Genomic DNA, 18366 nt, shown 5'->3' on the forward strand with positions numbered 1-18366 from the left:
TAAAAAAAAAGTGGCAATTGGCAATGGTACAAAATTTCCATAAGTAACAGAAACTAGAAAAGCAGCGGATATATTGACAACGAAACAGAGATCAGTCATGCATAGTTCTAAGCACAACAAAACTAAGAGAAAAACATAAAGACAAAACTGATTAGGTAAAAACACACAACTATAAATATAACAAAATATTCATGAACAGTTTTCCTAAATCTGACCTCGGACATATTTTGTAGTGACAATTCTGTTAAGTATGGATAGGTGTTTAATGTATGAGGAATTATGTGAGTTAGTTTTTGGAACCCATAGCTTGTACGGGATTTGGATGCATGGTATTTAGGGTGCCTAAGACTTCGGTTTCTAAACTCGATCATTTACTCCCAGGCTTCGTCACAACGTAGTTCCAACGATAAAAATGTAAAAAGGAAGTACTTCTTCAGTGATTGTGCGTATTTTACGCTTTCCGGCAATAAAGATGATGGAATTCCACAACTTTCTGGGCAATTAGCACAGAAAACAAATTCACAGCGTTGAGTGCAGCCCCTGTTTAAGATAATAACGCTTCCAGATGGCGCTGGATTTCTTGTGTTAGCGGTGTATGATTACACAAAAAATTCTTTACTCCGTTCTCGGTGGATCGTGAATAAAAAAAAATACCCGAGGAAAATAAAACAAAAAGTTAAAGGAGTACAGATACCCAATTTTAGTTGCGGGCTCGTTTTTAGTTTTGCAATGAAGTTCAAGTTGAGCTTTTATTTAGACAACAAAATAGTTTTCAAGCAAAAGGAAATAACATGCCTGACTAGCGTCGACTTCCTGTAACGTGTGACACATCGTACAGAGCATGGCAAAAAAGTCACAGAGTATACATTCGGGTACATCTGCATACATACTCACTATTTACAGGGCGTATATAATTCAGGTTTACAGGATTTTCAAGGGATCACTTAATTGCAAGCGCTTCGGGCACGAAATGGTCGTTCAAAAAGGGACGGTACATATCGATCTAGACGCTTAATAAGCGTTACTGCAGACTTGGCTGAATTTCAATACACATAATTGTAAGACGGTTATCAAGGAGGTCTGCTATGTGATTGTCTAGCTTCTGTGTGCCATAATGATTGCGCATTTTTCTTTTCCGTATTTTATGTGGCGAAAGTCGTAATTGGGTTTCCTCGCAAGGTATTGTTGTGTAAAGGCATTCGAATCTCGTTTTACTTGTTCATGAGTAACCGCTGACAATGTTTTCACAGTACGTTCTCCAGGGTTATTATTTGGTGTTTTTTGAAGAGAGATTGGTTGTGACTTTAATTCGGAGCATTTTCAGTAAGGCTTTGAATTCTTTTTTTGAGTAAACACAAACTTATTACGTTAGCTTGTGTCATGGTTTCTTGAATGAGTAAAAGTAGTAAAGTTGTGAATGGACGAGAGTGCAGTATGACCGCGTCTTTAACCAGGTGGGCACTAAATCTGTAAATTTCCATACAGCACCAAATGACAGCGATATTTCGCATCGAATCTTTTGTACATGAGATGACCAATTGAGATTTCCCCGAAAAATAACTCCAAGAAAACTGCGTGGGTACTCGCTCTATGATGTCATCATGAAATTTAACAGACATATAGTGATCAAGGTGTTTGTTACATGGATGAAAAGAAAATACATTTGGTCTTTTTAACGTCCATCTTGTTTGTCTCTAGCGTCTCTAGCGCGAGACGGTCTGTGCCAGAAAAGAATATATTTGTGTCAGGGGCTTATGGTACAATTCATGATGTGCCTGATATGTGGAATATGTTGTTAATGGGAACTCAAAATACAGGCCGGCCAAGGATTGAAGGCTGTCGGCGCCGCATTCTGTGTGCTACGTCTAATTTACCATGGCTCATATTTGTATAGTGGGATCCCAGGTTGGTTAAGTTATTTTTAAAAACGTTCAAAGATACCTTTATCTCGAGTATTACATAATTTAATCAGTAGCTTATCGTGTTTAATAGTGTCAAACGTTTTTCTAAAGTCAAGAAATAACCCAAGTGTGTATACTTCCAGTTCATAATTCTTGATTATTTTATCTTTAATTCTTAGCAGTACTTGCTCAGAAGATTTGTACTCATAAAGACCGTAGTGTTTTCTGTAATATTTTTGTTAGCGTTACAAAAGCTTGGCAGTCTGGTGTTTATGACCTGCTCGAAAACTTAGGATAAATCAGCAAGGCAGGAATCGGTCTGTATTTGCATCTTCTTTTTCTAAACTTCTGATGCCCTCACGTTTTTTTGACTGATCCGGAAAAACACCTCTAGATAAGATTAAATCTCATATGTGACAAAGAAGTTTGGAGTCTATATGGACAACTGATTTAATCGGCGATGTTTTTATTACGCTACCGCTGAATGCGCTGTAGAGTTTTAGGTTAGTTATTAATTTCCAATTCGGTTGAGGGCGACAGGAATATTGAATTAGTGTTTTTGGCGGGATAGAAACTGCAGTCAGAAGCAATTGTATTGAAAGCACTGGAGCCTCCACAGTGTAAAGTGCTCGTTGATGGTATTGGCGGGATTAGCACCTGTGTACGGCCTGCCTTCTATTGTGAGTTCAGAAACTACACTCTTTTCATTTCTTAGAGTTATAGCATTAAATGCTTGCCGTACGTTCTTAGAGTCACGGGCGTGTTTGGGAAATTTTTCTTCATAGTAGATTGCGCGTGCTTACTTAAGGAGGAGGGGGGTGGCGTGGGGGCGGGGTTGTAGTGTTAACTTTTGAACCGCTGTGAAGATTTAGATTCAAGCTTTAGAGACGATTTGTCCTTATGCAATTAGAACACAGCGAAACTTAAGTCTTGTATCTAGAGCGTGGAAGAAGTTGTTGGCATCAAAATCAATCAGTGAGAGTGTCAGTTTAGAAAAACTGTTATTGAAAAAATATTCCTAATTTGTTCTTTCCGTCACCATAGACGACCACAAGGAAGTGCCTCGTACAACATAACATACAAATGAATATTGTGTTATAACTACTCTTTCTGAAAATCACACCGCTTAAAAGCTGCTTTTTTTTTCTTTTACTGGCATTTAAAAACGCGTCTTTCTTTGTCATAACCACCAAACAGTTAATCATGAGGTGTACTTTACCTTATTCCCCACAAAACGTCGGTCCAGAAAGTGCTTTCAAAGTAAAGTTTGTGTGTGTAGCATAAAACTGAGAGTTTTTCTGAAAGTGCAGTTTCGCCGAAAAGTGCGAAGTGCGAAAAACGGCTTCAAAGATTCAGACATCGGTTAGTCTGTTTGGCGGGATTCTTTTTTCTCAATTAAAAGCCCTTGATGCGTAGCTAGAACTCTATTCTTGATGCGATGGTGCTGAGTAGCGATTGCTTGCAGTTTTTGTTCCTATTTTTAATGTTTTTGAACTATGAAGCGATTTCGTTTACGCTCGGAAATTCGAGAAAATAAGCTTAGCAGTAAAGTTCGTCAGAAAAATAAAGGTAAGAAATTTGTCCGGAAAGGTCATGTGACGCATTTCTGCTGATAACTCAGTTTCGTTTCTCCTACCAATTACTGCACTCAAGGCGGGAATTATATCGTTCCCTTTGCTTTAGGTTTCAATGCGTTTCTGCTGCACTGTACACCAAATACCTGAAAAAGCCAGAAAGGTCAAACGTCAGCTGTGGTGTGCTCGTTTGCCACTGCGCCTCTCGTTGGGGACGCTGTTTTTTGGAGCCGCCGCCGAAACATCGCGGGCCACGTCGCGGAGAAAATGCTTCATCGTCTGAATTTATACTGCAAATATTATGATCAAACTTGGAAGACACGTTGGTTATTAGTGTATGAACCATCATCATCATCATCATCATCATCATCATCATCATCATCATCATCATCATCATCATAATTTATTTTACCCTTAAAGGCCTCTGTTGAGGCATTACATAAGGGGGGGGGGGCAAAGCAAATGCAACTGGGAATAATGCGTTAATACAACAAAACATAATGCAATACAATAAAATGGAAAACGATACATCACAATACAACGTTGGTCAATAATGAAGGGCCAGAGGCTGAATTAGGCGGCAACAACAACAACAACAAGAAAAAGAATAAGTGTAACTAGGTGAAATTTGAGACAAATGGGCAATATCTTTTATTCAGTACAGTGATTAATTAATGCCTGTCGAAATTTAGTAGCGTCGCGCTCGTTAACAATGTAGTCGGGTAGCAGGTTCCAATTTTCTAATAAGGGAGTAATTACTTTCTATTGCAGTTGGAAGAAAAGATTTATTAAATGCCAAGGTCGATCCATGTATACGTTGAATGCTGAGGAGGTTAAACAGGCGGCGTGATGTTCTGATGGGAGCTAGTAATAATGTGTCACGAAGATCAGGAAAATTGTAATATAATTTATGAAAGAGGCAGAGTCGTGCGATTTTCCGTCGGAGCTCTAGTGGCTGGATGTTAAGTGCAGATTTAATCCTGGTGATACTGCTGTGTCTATTGTAATTTGAGGATATAAGACGGGCTGCTCGGTTTTGAATGGCTTCTAAGGTGTTAATTAAGTACGCTTGGTGAGGATTCCATATAGCCGCTGCATATTCAAGTATGGTACGGGTGAATGTTTCGTATGCTAATTTTCGAACAGAAGGAGGGGCTAGGTACAGGGATCTTCGGATGAGGCCAAGTGATTTTGATGCTCTAGATGCTAGATATAAGATGTGTTCCGACCAGGTCAGTTTGCTGGAGATAGTGATTCCAAGGTACCGATATGATTGGACTTGGATTACCGTGTTTGACAGGAGGGAATATGCGGATCTGATTTTAGAACGTTTTCGAGATACTTGCATGAATTGGCACTTTGAGACATTCAGTCGGAACACCACCGTTCTATTATGTGTAGGCCATTTTGAAGCGATAGTTGATTCCTGTTAGTGACAATGCGACGATAAAGGATGCAATCATCCGCAAAAAGCCGAATAGTGGATGAAACACCGGAAGGAAGGTCATTAATGAAGATTAGAAAAAGAAGTGGGCCAAGAACGGAACCTTGGGCAACGCCAGAGATAACGTTAGTAGTGCCTGAATGATGATTGTCGATTACTGTGTATTGGGAGCGACCTGTTATAACCTTGTATAACCGTATTCTAGAAATGGAGTTTGCAGTGAAAATCACGTTTTTTTTCGCCGCATTCCCTAAATATTTATTGACCCGCCGCGGTGGCTCAGTGGTTGCGGCACTCGGCTGCTGACCCGAAAGACGCGGGTTCGATCTCGGCCGCTGCGGCGAATTTCGATGGAGGCGAAATTCTGGAGACCCGCGTACTGTCCGATGCCAGTGCACGTTGAAGAACCCCAGGTGGTCGAAATTTCCGGAGCCCTTCACTACGGCGTCCCTCATAGCCTGAGTCGCTTTGGGACGTTGAACCCCAATAAATAAAAATAAATAAATATTTATTTCTGATTTTTAAAATTCAACTTATTGTTCTGGGTTCCTGGTTTTTATAAAATAAAGCGAAAATATTTTCTCGATGCCTGATTATTTTTCGTCGCTAAGTATATATGCATGACACTGACCAGAGACCGGTAATATATATATAATTGATTTTTTTTTTCTCTAATGTTGTTTCGGCTTTTGTTTCAACGAATCAACAATGGCTATACAGTCAGAATGTGTTTAGTTCTCGGGAGGCATGAAAATACTGCAATGTAATCGCTTCTTCTTTATGATCCCAGCTTTGAATAAGGCTGGCTTGAACACGTTAGGAACCAATGAACCAGCGATCATATCGCGTTTTTTATGTCTCACTTGACCTGCACTGAACTTTGACGTCATAGTCATCGCTATGCAGTTGAAATCGAAACTGATAGGGCAGTAGAGGAAAGATTTAAATTATGAATTAATTACAAAACGTAGGCAAATACAACATTGCGATCCATGCATACTAATGGCTGGTTTGTTTGGTTTATGGGGTTTAACGTCCCAAAGCGACTAAGGCTATGAGAGACGCCGTAGTGAAGGGCTCCGGAAATTTCGACTACCTGGGGTTCTTTAACGTGCACTGACATCGCACAGTACACGGGCCTCTAGAATTTCTCCTCCAAAGAAATTCAGCCGCCGCCGCGGCCGGGATCGAACCCGCGTCTTTCGGGCCGGCAGCCGAGCACCACAGCCACTGAGCCACCGCGGCGGCCGATGTCTTAGGCATCATTACAAAGAAGAAAACACGCACTAGGGAAATTTTTTGTTTATACTGTTTTAGACGTCATTGGAAGAAGATGAGGCTGGATATTAAGTGCTTTACATTTGACAAACATTGCCCATCATTCTTTTTTAATGTTGTTTTGGAAGAGAGATTGTTACGATTTTGACGCCATCTTGCGCTGTTAGAGGAGTCGGCCTGTATAGGTAGAATACCGTGTTATAATGGCCGAAAGGATTGGCTGAATGAAAAGTAAGCTAAAAATGGTAAAAAAGATGAAATACAGGTGTCGCTTCCACCGTCATTCGCCTCCAAACGGCGATCACGGAGTCGTTTTCGGTGACGGCGTCTCGAGTTTTAATCGAGTAGTGGGGATAGCTTTAAATACGGTTTTCTTAGCAAATGCGAAATTATTTTGGAGTCTTTGGTGGTCGGACCAACATCAACATAGCCGGAAAGAGCCATATCATCAATTTTTCCTTGGCTCAAACTTGAACGGAGTTGTCCTCATTGTCCTTTAACGCTTGATTGCGGTGGCTGGCCTGCAGGGTTTTTATGGTCAGTAATCACACCACATAACCTCGAACGCCTTGCTGTCATTTTCCTACGACCTAGTTCGATATTACTTACAACCGATTCATGATTACGCATCGTCTATATCAGCGCGTGTTTTTTTTTAAGGTCGTCAATTATTCGACACAGTTTTTCTGATTTTATTGTTTTTTTAGAAGAAACGGCCGCAGTAATATTAATGCCCGCAGCTTTCTTCCTAATATTGTTCGCGCGCGCAAAAAAAAAAGAAGCAGATGTACACGGTGGTATAACTAGGGAGCTCCGGTTGCAGCCATGGAAGCGCTGATTGTGGGCTGCGCAAGTTGCCGTTCTTTCTTTCCCATTGAGCAGCGATGTCGTAACCAAAAATCCTTGCTTATCAGAAATTCTACCAGTGCGGGGCGTGATGTGGGCTGTTTCGTGACATATATGCAGTAATGTGATCTATATGGGGATCCTCGTTTAATTGTGATTTCACAGTCGATAGCCATTAAGCAGAGACGTGATTCGCTGTCTTTCGGGCTCACTACTTCTGTGCTCCTCAACGTCGAAATTATTAAGAATGGAAAATAAACAACTCAGAGCACCCAACCAGAGCCGAGAAATTATGAAGCAACCTTTCAAGACCGCCCCCTGGGACGGAGAAATTTTTTAGACACAGACGGTTGTGAGCACCTCCTGGGCAGATCCCAGATGTCCCGGTGAGATGTTATTGGGACATTATGAGGAGGTATTGAGTTTAATGGGAAGCCACCGTTCCTTTTGAAGTGGCACCACAGCGTGGCCTGTAAACTAGCAGAGGCCTTCAAAGGGATTGCCAGCGTGAAGCAAGCGGCATGATAGCGTTGAAATTGAGGAGTCTTTAGCCTGTGCTGCCATTGTCGAAGCGGCGCCAGGCCCAGGCAGCGCCTCCTCTATACTTTCTGGCCCAGGTCGCTGAGGGTTACATTAGAACGCGCCTGAGTTGCCGCCATGGGTATTACTGTCATGATGAAAGAAAAAAAAAAACGCGTTCTCCGGAGAAAGAGAGAAAAGAGGAGGAAGCCCGGGCTACCTTTTTTTTTGTTTAGCAGTTTTAGGCAACTGACACCGACAGCGGCGTCTCGTGATCAAAGAAATAATCTGTCTGGATTAGTTAGGTGGAAAAGGAAGAGAGCGTATAACTATGCCAACATTGGAAAAGGCAGATCAGGAAGAAATCATTCTATGATAACTCAAGAGGCAGTGCCCTACTCTTTGAAATTACGTCAGGGTGTCTTAGACCGCGCAGCTACAAAAAAAAATTAACGATGACGATGACACGTGTGCTGTGTGTGTGGTAGATCTGTAGAAACCATTAAACATCTAGCACTCGAATGTGATGGTACCCATCCGGATGTCGATGCAGGCACAGTCACTATTCTTGAGCCCCTAGGGTTTAGAGATAACAATGGTTTGGTTTGGTTGATTAGGCTTAACGTCCCAAAGCGACTCAGGTTATTAGAGACGCTGTCGTGAATCTCGGGAAATTTCTACCACCTGGGGTTCTTTATCGTGCACTGACATCGCACAGTACACGGGCCTCTAGAATTTCGCCTCCATCGAAATTTGAGCGCCGCGGCCGGTATCGAACCCGCGTCTTTCAGGCCAGCAGCCGAACACCTAACCACTGAGCCACCGCGGTGGTGCTAGAGGTAACAATGGTCATGTGAATGAATCTGCGGGGAAAGTTAGCAAACAGCGAAGGGAAGGTTGGCGGTTCAAAAGCAGGGAGGTGTCATGATGTTGGAAGTGTAGGAATACAAATGTATTTAAAGAAAATGGCGAATATATAGACATATTTAAAACGTGGGGTAGTGGCAACTGCCGCCACCCCGTTTCAAAGGAGACGCTCCTATCTTCCATCCAATCGATCCATCGGAAGGAGGCGACCACAGCTGTTTGAGATTAAGCGTTTCCTTCATGCATTGCTTACGTATGTTTATCTCTTGATACTGCGTTCTCATTTGATGACTATGTGCTCCTTCATTCTTCATTTACACCTCTGAGTGATTTGTTTTCGATTTTTTTCTATGTTCACCAGCACTTCTTCAGCCCTTTCACTTGATAATAAACGAACTGTTAAATTAATTTGTATTTTTCAGAAAAATTAATGATGCACTTGGATCACCGGCTATGGCCTCTTTTTTTGTAAGAAACAACTCACCCTCGAATACGGCTGAAAGGCATTTTTATTGCATTAAAAAATGTCGACTGCGAATTTAAATTCAATTCCGACACTTTTGCGACCGTGTACCGCAGGCGATGCGTTGACTGAAATAATTTTTGAGTGTTTCGCCATTTAAGCAATGACATAGAAGTGAAGGGACAAGTTCTGTAATAATTGCTTCGTATTTCCGCGTATTTATACTTTGGTCGTGTACGCAAGTGCCACTGGAAAGCCGAGTTAAAAGTGCAATAAATATGGTTATTTTTGTTCGTCTGAAAGTGTGTCTGCATCTTGACAGCTTGGCGCAGAAATTTGCCATGGGAACACTGACAAAAAATTTTGAGGTCACTGCGTCGACCCGCATTGGAGAAGTGCGAACGCATACGATGTTGTGTCGACGTCCACGCCTATTCTGACGTTCAAGTGCTATGTCGACGCCAGTGCCTATTATGACGCCCAAGTGTTATTCCGACGTTCATGGCTATTCTGACGTCCAAATGCTATATCGACGTTCATGGCTATTCTGACGTCCATGTGCTATAGCGACGTTCATTGCTTTTCTGACGTTCAAGTGCTATGTCGACGCCAGTGCCTATTATGACGCCCAAGTGCTATTCCGACGTTCATGGCTATTCTGACGTCCAAATGCTATATATCGACGTCCATGGCTATTCTGACGTCCATGTGCTATAGCGACGTCCATGCCTATTCTGACGTTCAAGTGCTATGTAGACGCCAGTGACTATTATGACGCTCAAGTGCTATTCTGACGTTCATGGCTATTCTTACGTCCAAATGCTATATCGACGGCCCTGGCTATTGCGACGTCCAAGCGTGTTTGTGGCGTTTAACTTAATAACTAATTGCACCACATCAATCAAATTTGAAATCTAGCGAGATTTTTTCACCTACTACCTAATGCAATCGAATTTTTAAAATATATATATTTATAGAACGACATGAACGTGTGAACAAAATTTGTGGACTATTTTTGGTGAGGCGTACATAGCCATATAATGCTTTTGCATGAATAAGAAAACCCTGTCGGCAGTAAGGGTGTGGTGTGAACCGGTGCGTGCACACTTGCATGACCGTATGTTGTCAAAGCTTTTGTAAGCGCACTGGAGGCGTGTCTTCTACAGAAAGGAGACTTCAGGCCACTGAAACAAATGTTTACCACGCGAAGCAAGAAGAAAAAAACAGCCCCCCCCCCTCCCCTCTCTTCCTTTTCCGCAACCCTTTTCGTGAGCTATGTGACAGCGCTGCAAGTGTCAGTAATGAGAAGTAACGGTTGCTGTGCGCGCTCTACCAATGGCCCTGTCGGCATCGCAGACCCATTCTCGTGCAAAGTGATATTGACTGCATCAGGAGCTGCAGTTATTTTCGTTTTCCTCTGCACTCAAACGGCTATTTCTTTGCTCCGAAAGGGACATCTCACGCTTTCGGTGAAAACATCTGAATACCCTTCGAATTTGACCACCGTGACACCACAGTGTGCTTTAAATGACTAGCGTGACGCATTCATGGCGATGTCGCTATTTCACTGCATTTTTAACTCTCCTTCGGAAGTATATGTGCCTTTTCAGAGCTTCCATTCACCGCGTCTTTAGCGCCCTGGTGTCCGATGACAAAATCGAGTGCGTTATGTTGTTCTGTGGCTGAAATCTCCGGCCCATCTGTGATTTCGCACTGTTCAAAGATTAGTTCACTCTTGTTCGCATGATCGCATCCACGTAGCGAGAGTTTTGAGCTACCATTTCTTGTGCTTTGTGCGCTGTTGTCGCACCTGTACTTTGGAGACAGGCAGAAAAGGCTTCAAGCAGGAAGACAAAAATTTCAGACGCATCCGCGAAACACAGCGCCCAACTGCGGCATGAATGCGTTCCCATCGTTCGCGATTGAATTGCTGGCGGTGTGATCGGCCCCGGCTTTCCTGTCTCCTGTTCTCTTTACAGTATTTTATCTGCTCTTTAAGTGTACTATACGGGAAAGAACTAACTAACTAACTAACTAACTAACTAACTAACTAACTAACTAACTAACTAACTAACTAACTAACTAACTAACTAACTAACTAACTAACTAACTAACTAACTAACTAACTAACTAACTAACTAACTAACTAACTAACTAACTAACTAATTAACTAATTAACTAACTAACTAACTAACTAACTAACTAACTAACTAAGGTAACAAATTAACCTAACTAACTAACTGACTGACTGGCTGAGTAAATAAATAAATAAATAAATAAATAAATAAATAAAGAACAAAACCATTCTCGAAGTATTACCTTTTTTTTTTTTTGACGTTAGCTTCACCTTTAGGCTTTCTTGTGCGTGGAAAAGCACGCTTTCAAGGCGGGCAGCGGAGGCTTGGCTCGCAATCAAATATCTCCTCATAACGGGGTGCGCTCATTAGGCATTCTTACCTATCGAAGCAGGTGCGAAATAATGAGAATAATGAGCCTTAGCCTTGCGAATTTAGTCTGAACGTGACGCCTGCCTGCTGCAGCTTTTATGCTTTTGCTAACGTAGTGGCTGAAAAGAGCAATCAGCGGCGACGAGACGGCCCCGGCCTTTGTCGGCCACAAAAGGGGGCCCCGCGCATTGTCGAAGAAACAGAGCAGGCACTCGCCGCGTGGGGCGTCTCTAATTAAGAAGCGCAACGCGCAAACGCGGGCCGAGAGAGAAAGAGAGAGGTGATGGGTGCCTTCCTTTTACCCCGCGCCAACGGTCTGGTTTTGACGCCTGTGTTTGTTCGTGCGTCGCCAGCAGTCGCGGCGTTGACGAGAGGATGTTGTGTGAAGGAAGAAAGGGGGCGCGCCTCTCGCATTGCTAGGGACACACGGGCTGATAATAAATATGGAAACTAGGGAAAGAGGAAAGCTAACAGGGAGGAGTGAGAGGAAGTGCATAACAGACGAGAGGGTTGAGAGAGAGAAAGGTGAGGGCGCCATTTGTTTCATTGAAGCTGGTTTGGCGTTTGAAGAGTACGTGCTTTTGGGAAATAGCTGTGTATCCGCAGGCGTATGCCGGCTTTTCTCGTTCGTTACTGGCTTTAGAGTCGAGCAGAACATGTCAAGAAGTCAGTCGAAGTTTCTCTTGAGAATTTGTGTTTTCTAAATTCGCCCATGCTGCGCTCCTGTTACTAATTCTGCCCGTTTTATGTGGAGCTTTGGCGTAACATGGTATGTTATGAATATATGCGTTCCCTGTTAACATAATAGCTCTTGTGAAGACAATATGCACAGCGATGGAAATCAGTGAGCCTTGTACCATGTGCAGGCTTTCACGAGTAAGACTGTTGCTGACTCAAATAGCATTAGTACTACAAAACGCACGATTTACTCCAAAAGCACAATTATTTTGCTACCACATGTAAATTCTCAGATATTTTATTAGTTTTTCTATCGGGCCTGTTGTTCCCTAAACTTTCTATTTGCTTCTGTTTTTGTGTTATGTCTGGCGTTGAATTAATTTGTCAATAACTGAATTCATCAAAGACGGGACGAAAAAAAAAAAGGAATTCAGACTAGGAGGTCAAGCAGGTACGGCAATGTGCGCTCCGTGCTAGCCAGCCAAAAAAATCTCGAACCTATACTGTTGAACCTCTGCAGACAGAACACGCTCTGTGTTGTTTGCGCGCCTATGTTGCTTTCTATCCCGGCGCCGTTACCACTCGCTCTTTAGCCGCCTCGCAATGCTCCCGATCAATCTCGCGGTGGTCGGGAGAGAGGCGGCACGCACAGACGACTAATGAAAAAAAAAGCTTGTAGTGCGGGTGAGGGAAAATGGGACAGTTGGGGAGAAGGGCACGACTCTCACCGCTCTGCTTTAGGGACTGCTCCCGCATGCAGTAGGGAGGGAGGTTTTGGGGGAAAAGGGATGTCGGTGGAGGAGGTGGCTGAGGGGAAGGAGGCCCTTCACACGACGTCAGCAGACGGAAGTGACGCCGCAGAGATCGGCGCCGCTGGTGGCGCTAGCTTCCGTTCCACTGGCGCCGTTGCCGTCGTCCGCGGGCGGCGTCCGGTCAGCGCGCGCGCGGAGGCGCTCCAGCAGCCCGTCACGCAGCCCCGTCTCGTCCCATTTCCCGCGCGGGCGGCGGAGGGCTCCGAGCAGCGGAGCGCTGTTTGTTCCTCCATGTGGCGACGGCGCCAGCGGCTCGGAACCCGTACTCGCCGCTAGGCCTACTGGCGTTGACCGCTCCTCCTCGGACGGGAGTAGTCCCGCTGGTCCCTTGCCTCCCCCACTTCCCATTTCGCTAAGCCCGGGACTGCGAGGAATACCGGCGCGCTTTGTGGTTGTGCCTCTAGCGCCGAGAACTTCGGGCCTCGGAGAATTGTGAGACTGCCTTCCCGTTTGGTCGCCACGAGTGGCCGGGACTGGTTTCCCCGATGGGCTGAGGAGCGCGGAGTCGCTCCTTGGGCCGCGGTGGGGGTGGTGGAGGTGGTGTCGGCCGCGGTGCTTGCAGCGGCCCAAGCAGCTGCTGCTGATCTGGCTCGGGCGCCGTCTCGGAAAACGAAGAGAACCAGGCCGCGGGATCCTTCCGCGCAACGATGAGCGGTTTCCTTATGTCGCTGCTAAAGAGCGTCTGCAAGAGGAGTTCCACTCCCACCAACAGGTCTTCTTCCAGTGGTGAGTGTGCGACTGGTTCGCTTCTTGCGGCGCACGGTTCTGCAGGACCTCGATAAAGTGTGCGTGATTTTGGCCTGCTGTAACGCAGAAAAAGAAATGTCCGCGTGTTTTTGGTCACGAAAGAACGCTGTGTGGACGTGGACAGACGCAGAACTATACAGATATGTCACTTTTTTCCAAGTTTCAAATGCATAGTTCTGACTCTGTCTTCTTCATTGCCACTTTCCCTAATTACTATCGAATAAATCAACTAGCCCGTACCACTACACTTGTCTATGTGTATCTGTTTATCTCGACTGCCATGTTTGTTGGCGTGTTTAGGGAAGTGCAGCTAAGAGAGATGCAGTTACCATGGGTTACACGTAATTAATCACTGCCAGCGCCAGACGCGAGCTTATCTCGAACTGCGCACCGTTCCTGGTAAGGTAATTAAACACCGCAGATATGCAGAGGCAGACTGAGCCTTTCTTGAGAGTGCGTAACAGCGGGAGAGCTTGAAACCTACATGCGATGAAGTTCTGTCCACTGTGAAACATGCGGCTTTGTGTTCGAACAACCAGCGTTCAAAAGTTCCGCGCGGTGCAGGTGTGTGCGGGTTGTCGTTGCGATTGCTCCTGGTTTGTTTGAAGCTGTCTCCACCACGTTTTCTCAGTGGAAGGTGTCTGATACTCGAATTGGCCGCGATGGTTAGCCGTTTTTTCCTCGTGTAACAATATAGAATGATGGATCTTTAGGTATGTTTTTTTTTACATCACCTTCTTATTACACATGAGTCCACCATTGAGGGCAGAGAAAAAATTGCGATACATTGAATATATAAAGGTAGGGTGTAAGTGCGAAACAGGAAAATGCGCGTACGAATTTGATCTGTAAGTACAAAGGAGCATATGATGCCGCTAAGTAAGTGTCGTCATGCAGAACATTACATAGCTTGCGTTATGAGAGATTTCGTGTCCAAGTTCTTATTTCTTTGCGAATTGCTAATGTTTCGTGAATTCAATTCTTTCTGGTCGACCCGTTGAAAACGGTCGTTATGCAATTCTAACCAAAGTTTCTGCGAAGTTATTAGCTCAGCCCGTTTTGAAAGCCATTTAATTCATTATCGTATTGAGTGGGGCTAGTTACACTTGATGTGAAGCTGGAACGCGGTTCTGGTGTTTGCAGTTTGTCGAAAAAAAAAACGTGAATTACGAATCCGAATATTAGTAATAGCGCTCGCGTGAGCTTGCTTGGAATGCTCCTCCCTCTTGCATACATGGGCACAATATCAGGCTGTGCGGCGCACTTTGCATCGCATGCGTTGAGCTCGCTCAGGTAGCGAGTATGTGTGCCGTGGTAGTGGTTATTCTAGTGGTGGTTGCACACATCGATAGACGGGGCGCTGGTTTCGCGTTCATTGTTGATGCGCACGCGATATGGGCTGGCAAAAAGAGTGGAGCAATTTATATGAGTGCTGTCTGCGGCGGCACCCTGTCGCGGGCCTTGTTCACCAAGGTCGCTGGGAGCGCGGTTTCGGGAACGGGGGTTTTCGCACGCACTTCTACACTAAATGAGCGATTCATTTGTAGGTGTGCATACACTACGTTTCCTGGAGGTAAATGGTTTAGCGTGAAACCAAAGATGTTTGGTTTGGTTTGGTTTATGGGGTGTAACGTCCCAAAGCGACTAAGGCTATGAGAGACGCCGTGGTGGAGGGCTCCGGAAATTTCGACCACCTGGGGTTCTTTAACGTGCACTGACATCGCACAGTACACAGGCCTCTAGAATTTCTACTCCAAAGAAATTCCAGCCGCCGCGGCCGGGATCGAACCCGCGTCTTTCGGGTTAGTAGCCGAGCACCATAACCACTGAGCCACCGCGGCGGCGAAACCAAAGATGTGTTTGCCATATCTTAAATACTCACTGAAGTTACGACGTGACATTTTACATTGGCAGCGTCGGTGGTTGGTGATGCTGGTCGAAAGGAATGAAATAAAGAACTGGTTTTATTAAAATTGAGCACTAAGACGGCGACCCATTTTGCAATTGTGCGTCGCAGAAAGGCACTTTTATTGCTAGTTTAGTTTATGAAACACTGCAGACATGTATAAGCCCCAGGAAGCCGTGGGAAAAGCGTACAAAATACCCCTCGTTGCACAATGCTAAATCTGCGCTTTAGTACGGCAACAGAGATGTGCACAGCAGACTAAAGTGACAAAGGCCTAGAGAATTAACAAAAGCTAAAATCCAAAAGCTCTTTAGTCACTGAAAGCACTTCTTTGGTCGTAAATGCAAGAGCAGATCGGTAGTTCAATTATATAATGGTCCCTGAAAGAAAAAAAACATTTAAAGTTATTAGTATGAGGAATAGAGGAATTAGGTAATAAGTATGGTGATGCCTTGGGAATCGGGAGGAAGGTGGCTGAAAGTCAATTCAGAGGTTAAGGTGAAGCTGCTCCTAGTTAAGCACCCGTATAGTTAAAGGTCGCTGAAGAGAAATTGAACTTTACCCGTAACGATAGACAATATAATGACAAAGAGACAACTCTTAACAAAAACAGAGCATTTTTAAGCTGCAGAGGTCCTGATACACCGTTCACTCTAAAACGGCGGCAACGTCTCATTGTCGATGAGGACGTAACTAATTTGAATTTTTTAAAATTTCGGGCCGCCAGGTTTAATTTTCTCGACCGTAAATGGATTTTTTTTTTTGCGGCCGGACAAAAGTCAGCAGAGACAGAAAGATCCAAGGAATAAATTTTTACCGAGAACAGTAATTGGACGACATTGTACTCAATGTTTCTGAAGTTCTGACTAAGCACCCGTGAAACTTTCAGTTAAAGGGCAGCTGCACCACTTTTTCAGAATTTTGCGATATTCAAGGATTCAAATCTATATAGGCTGTAGGTAAAGCATGCCAAGTTTTTTTTTTTGCACTAGCATTTAAAATATTCATGTAATAGGCAATTGAAATTTGTGCTTCTCCTCAAAACACTGGAGGAATGCAGGGAAGTTTAGTGTGACGTCACGAAAGGTATGATTTCAAATTATCGCTGCCATCACCGACACCCTGCAGTGCCTTGTTGGATGCTGCCGAACAACGTCTGGCGAGCTTTGCCTTCGGTGGTGCTGGTTTTTTTTTCCTTCAAAGCAGGAGTTTATGCGTTGGAACTGTACCCATACCTTCGATGGCGTCATCATGCGTCCCCCCACTTGGCATTGTGCGCTGCGGAGAAGCTTGAAGGCCGTCGCGATTTTAACCGGCGATTACGTCACCATTTCAAATGCTAGCCCAAAAGAACTTCGCCTGCTTTACCTGGAAGTTTCACACATTGGACCCTTTTAAGCTCATCGCTTTCTAAAACCTATGCAGTTTCCCTTTAATGGTGTCCTCGCTGTTTATTTGCTTGTTATCAAGAACCTCCTTGGCGCGCACGAAAGGCTCAACACAATCGACATGCGCGGTAGTATACAGTGTCCGCGTGTACGTGTGTGGTTTTTAGTCAATACCGAATAACCAGTGTTGCATTCGCATTTGTAGGCTTTGGTTAGCCTTATTAACCACCTTCAGGAAAGAAAACTGCATATTAAAAAAACACTCTGCGTATACTCAAGCCCACGAAACGTGCGAGAACATTTAGCGTTGACGTGTACAGCATTTTTGGACAAAATTTTTGAATATTGCAAAAATGTACGGTACTGTTATGGAAATACTGATGTTCATGGTCCATTTTTCAGATGTGTACCAATATCTTTCTTTTCAAGTTTTTTCGTCGCTCGCATGGGGCAGTTAAGACTGCCATAGAAAACCAAAGGGAAAGCATCGCAAAAACGTCAATAGCAAAAAAAAAAAAAAAATGCAAGCCTGTCGACGGGAGATCTGCGAATATATTGATTGTTATAGTGAAATCTTATATTATATATAAAAAAATTCGTTCATAAACTCTTTCCTGTTCAAAAATGCTATGGTGCAGAATTGTTGGGTATGACAATACCGCATTCTGAGACCAGGGGATAATTCCGAGATGTTTGGCGGCCACGGCGTGTCCTGCTCGGTCCTTGTTCAGCCGTCTCCCATGCAGAATCTGCGGTAGCCGTTGCAGTCATTGTAATGCGCCGGGCTTTATGACGAAAGAATTTCACTCCCTGAAGTGACACAAAGATGCCCGAAAGCTGACCGTTGCGTATGAGCTGTGCTTGCGCAAGGCGCCAGGAACTCGCCCACAACGCAGGCGCCACCGATGATCCGCTTATCCATGGTACATAATGTAATTCCGTCCTTTAGTGCACCATAATTCACTGTTATTACTAAAGAGCATTTGCGAGCACGTACAAACCGTATTAGATGTGTGCATGTGTGTGCGTGCACGTGTGGCTGCCGTCATCAGCAAAGTTTCTGGGGAATGTCTTCGCGTTTTGGTCTTGAGCACATTGATTACGTTAGTCAAAAGCGGTTTTCGTTGTGATGTAAATCTGCGTGAATCTCGTTGGCTACAGCTCTGGATGGATGTCAGACGACGTACAGTTAGCATTGGTTTGATACGGGGGCTGTACTCAGTATCTACTTCGTTTAACAACAGTGTCGTCTTTTGTTGACTGAAACGGTAATCCTTGAACCTGCCGAAAGAATATTTTGTGAGAAGGCACAGAGTTTTTGTGGTGCTATGTAGAGAACACGTACGTGAACGTGTCACGTTTCCATCAACTTGAACAATGTTCTTTGCGGATACTCGGCTTCCAGACCTGAAAAAAAAAAAAAATCACTCCTGTTGTAAAAAACACCCATGATGCATGTTACATAGTTCTTACGATTCTTCTGCACCAATCTGTGA

General features: G+C 44.2%; 1 protein-coding gene across 4 annotated transcripts in view; it reads left to right on the plus strand.

The window, feature by feature from the left end:
* Positions 1–18366, plus strand: part of LOC149358301 (uncharacterized) — a 310815-nt gene that overhangs the window by 109061 nt on the left and 183388 nt on the right. The window contains exon 1 of one of the 4 annotated variants that reach the window (XM_089570342.1): positions 12815–13555. The exons of the other annotated variants lie outside the window; for them this stretch is intronic. Coding sequence (XP_089426468.1) covers positions 13477–13555 — 79 coding nt within the window. The 5' untranslated portion in view covers positions 12815–13476. Of the gene's footprint in view, positions 1–12814; positions 13556–18366 lie in introns of those variants that run through there. 4 annotated transcript variants of the gene reach the window in all.

This window comes from Amblyomma mixtum, chromosome 2 (genome assembly GCF_055824585.1).
Source record: "Amblyomma mixtum isolate Tamu chromosome 2, ASM5582458v1, whole genome shotgun sequence".
NCBI classification, from domain to species: domain Eukaryota; kingdom Metazoa; phylum Arthropoda; class Arachnida; order Ixodida; family Ixodidae; genus Amblyomma; species Amblyomma mixtum.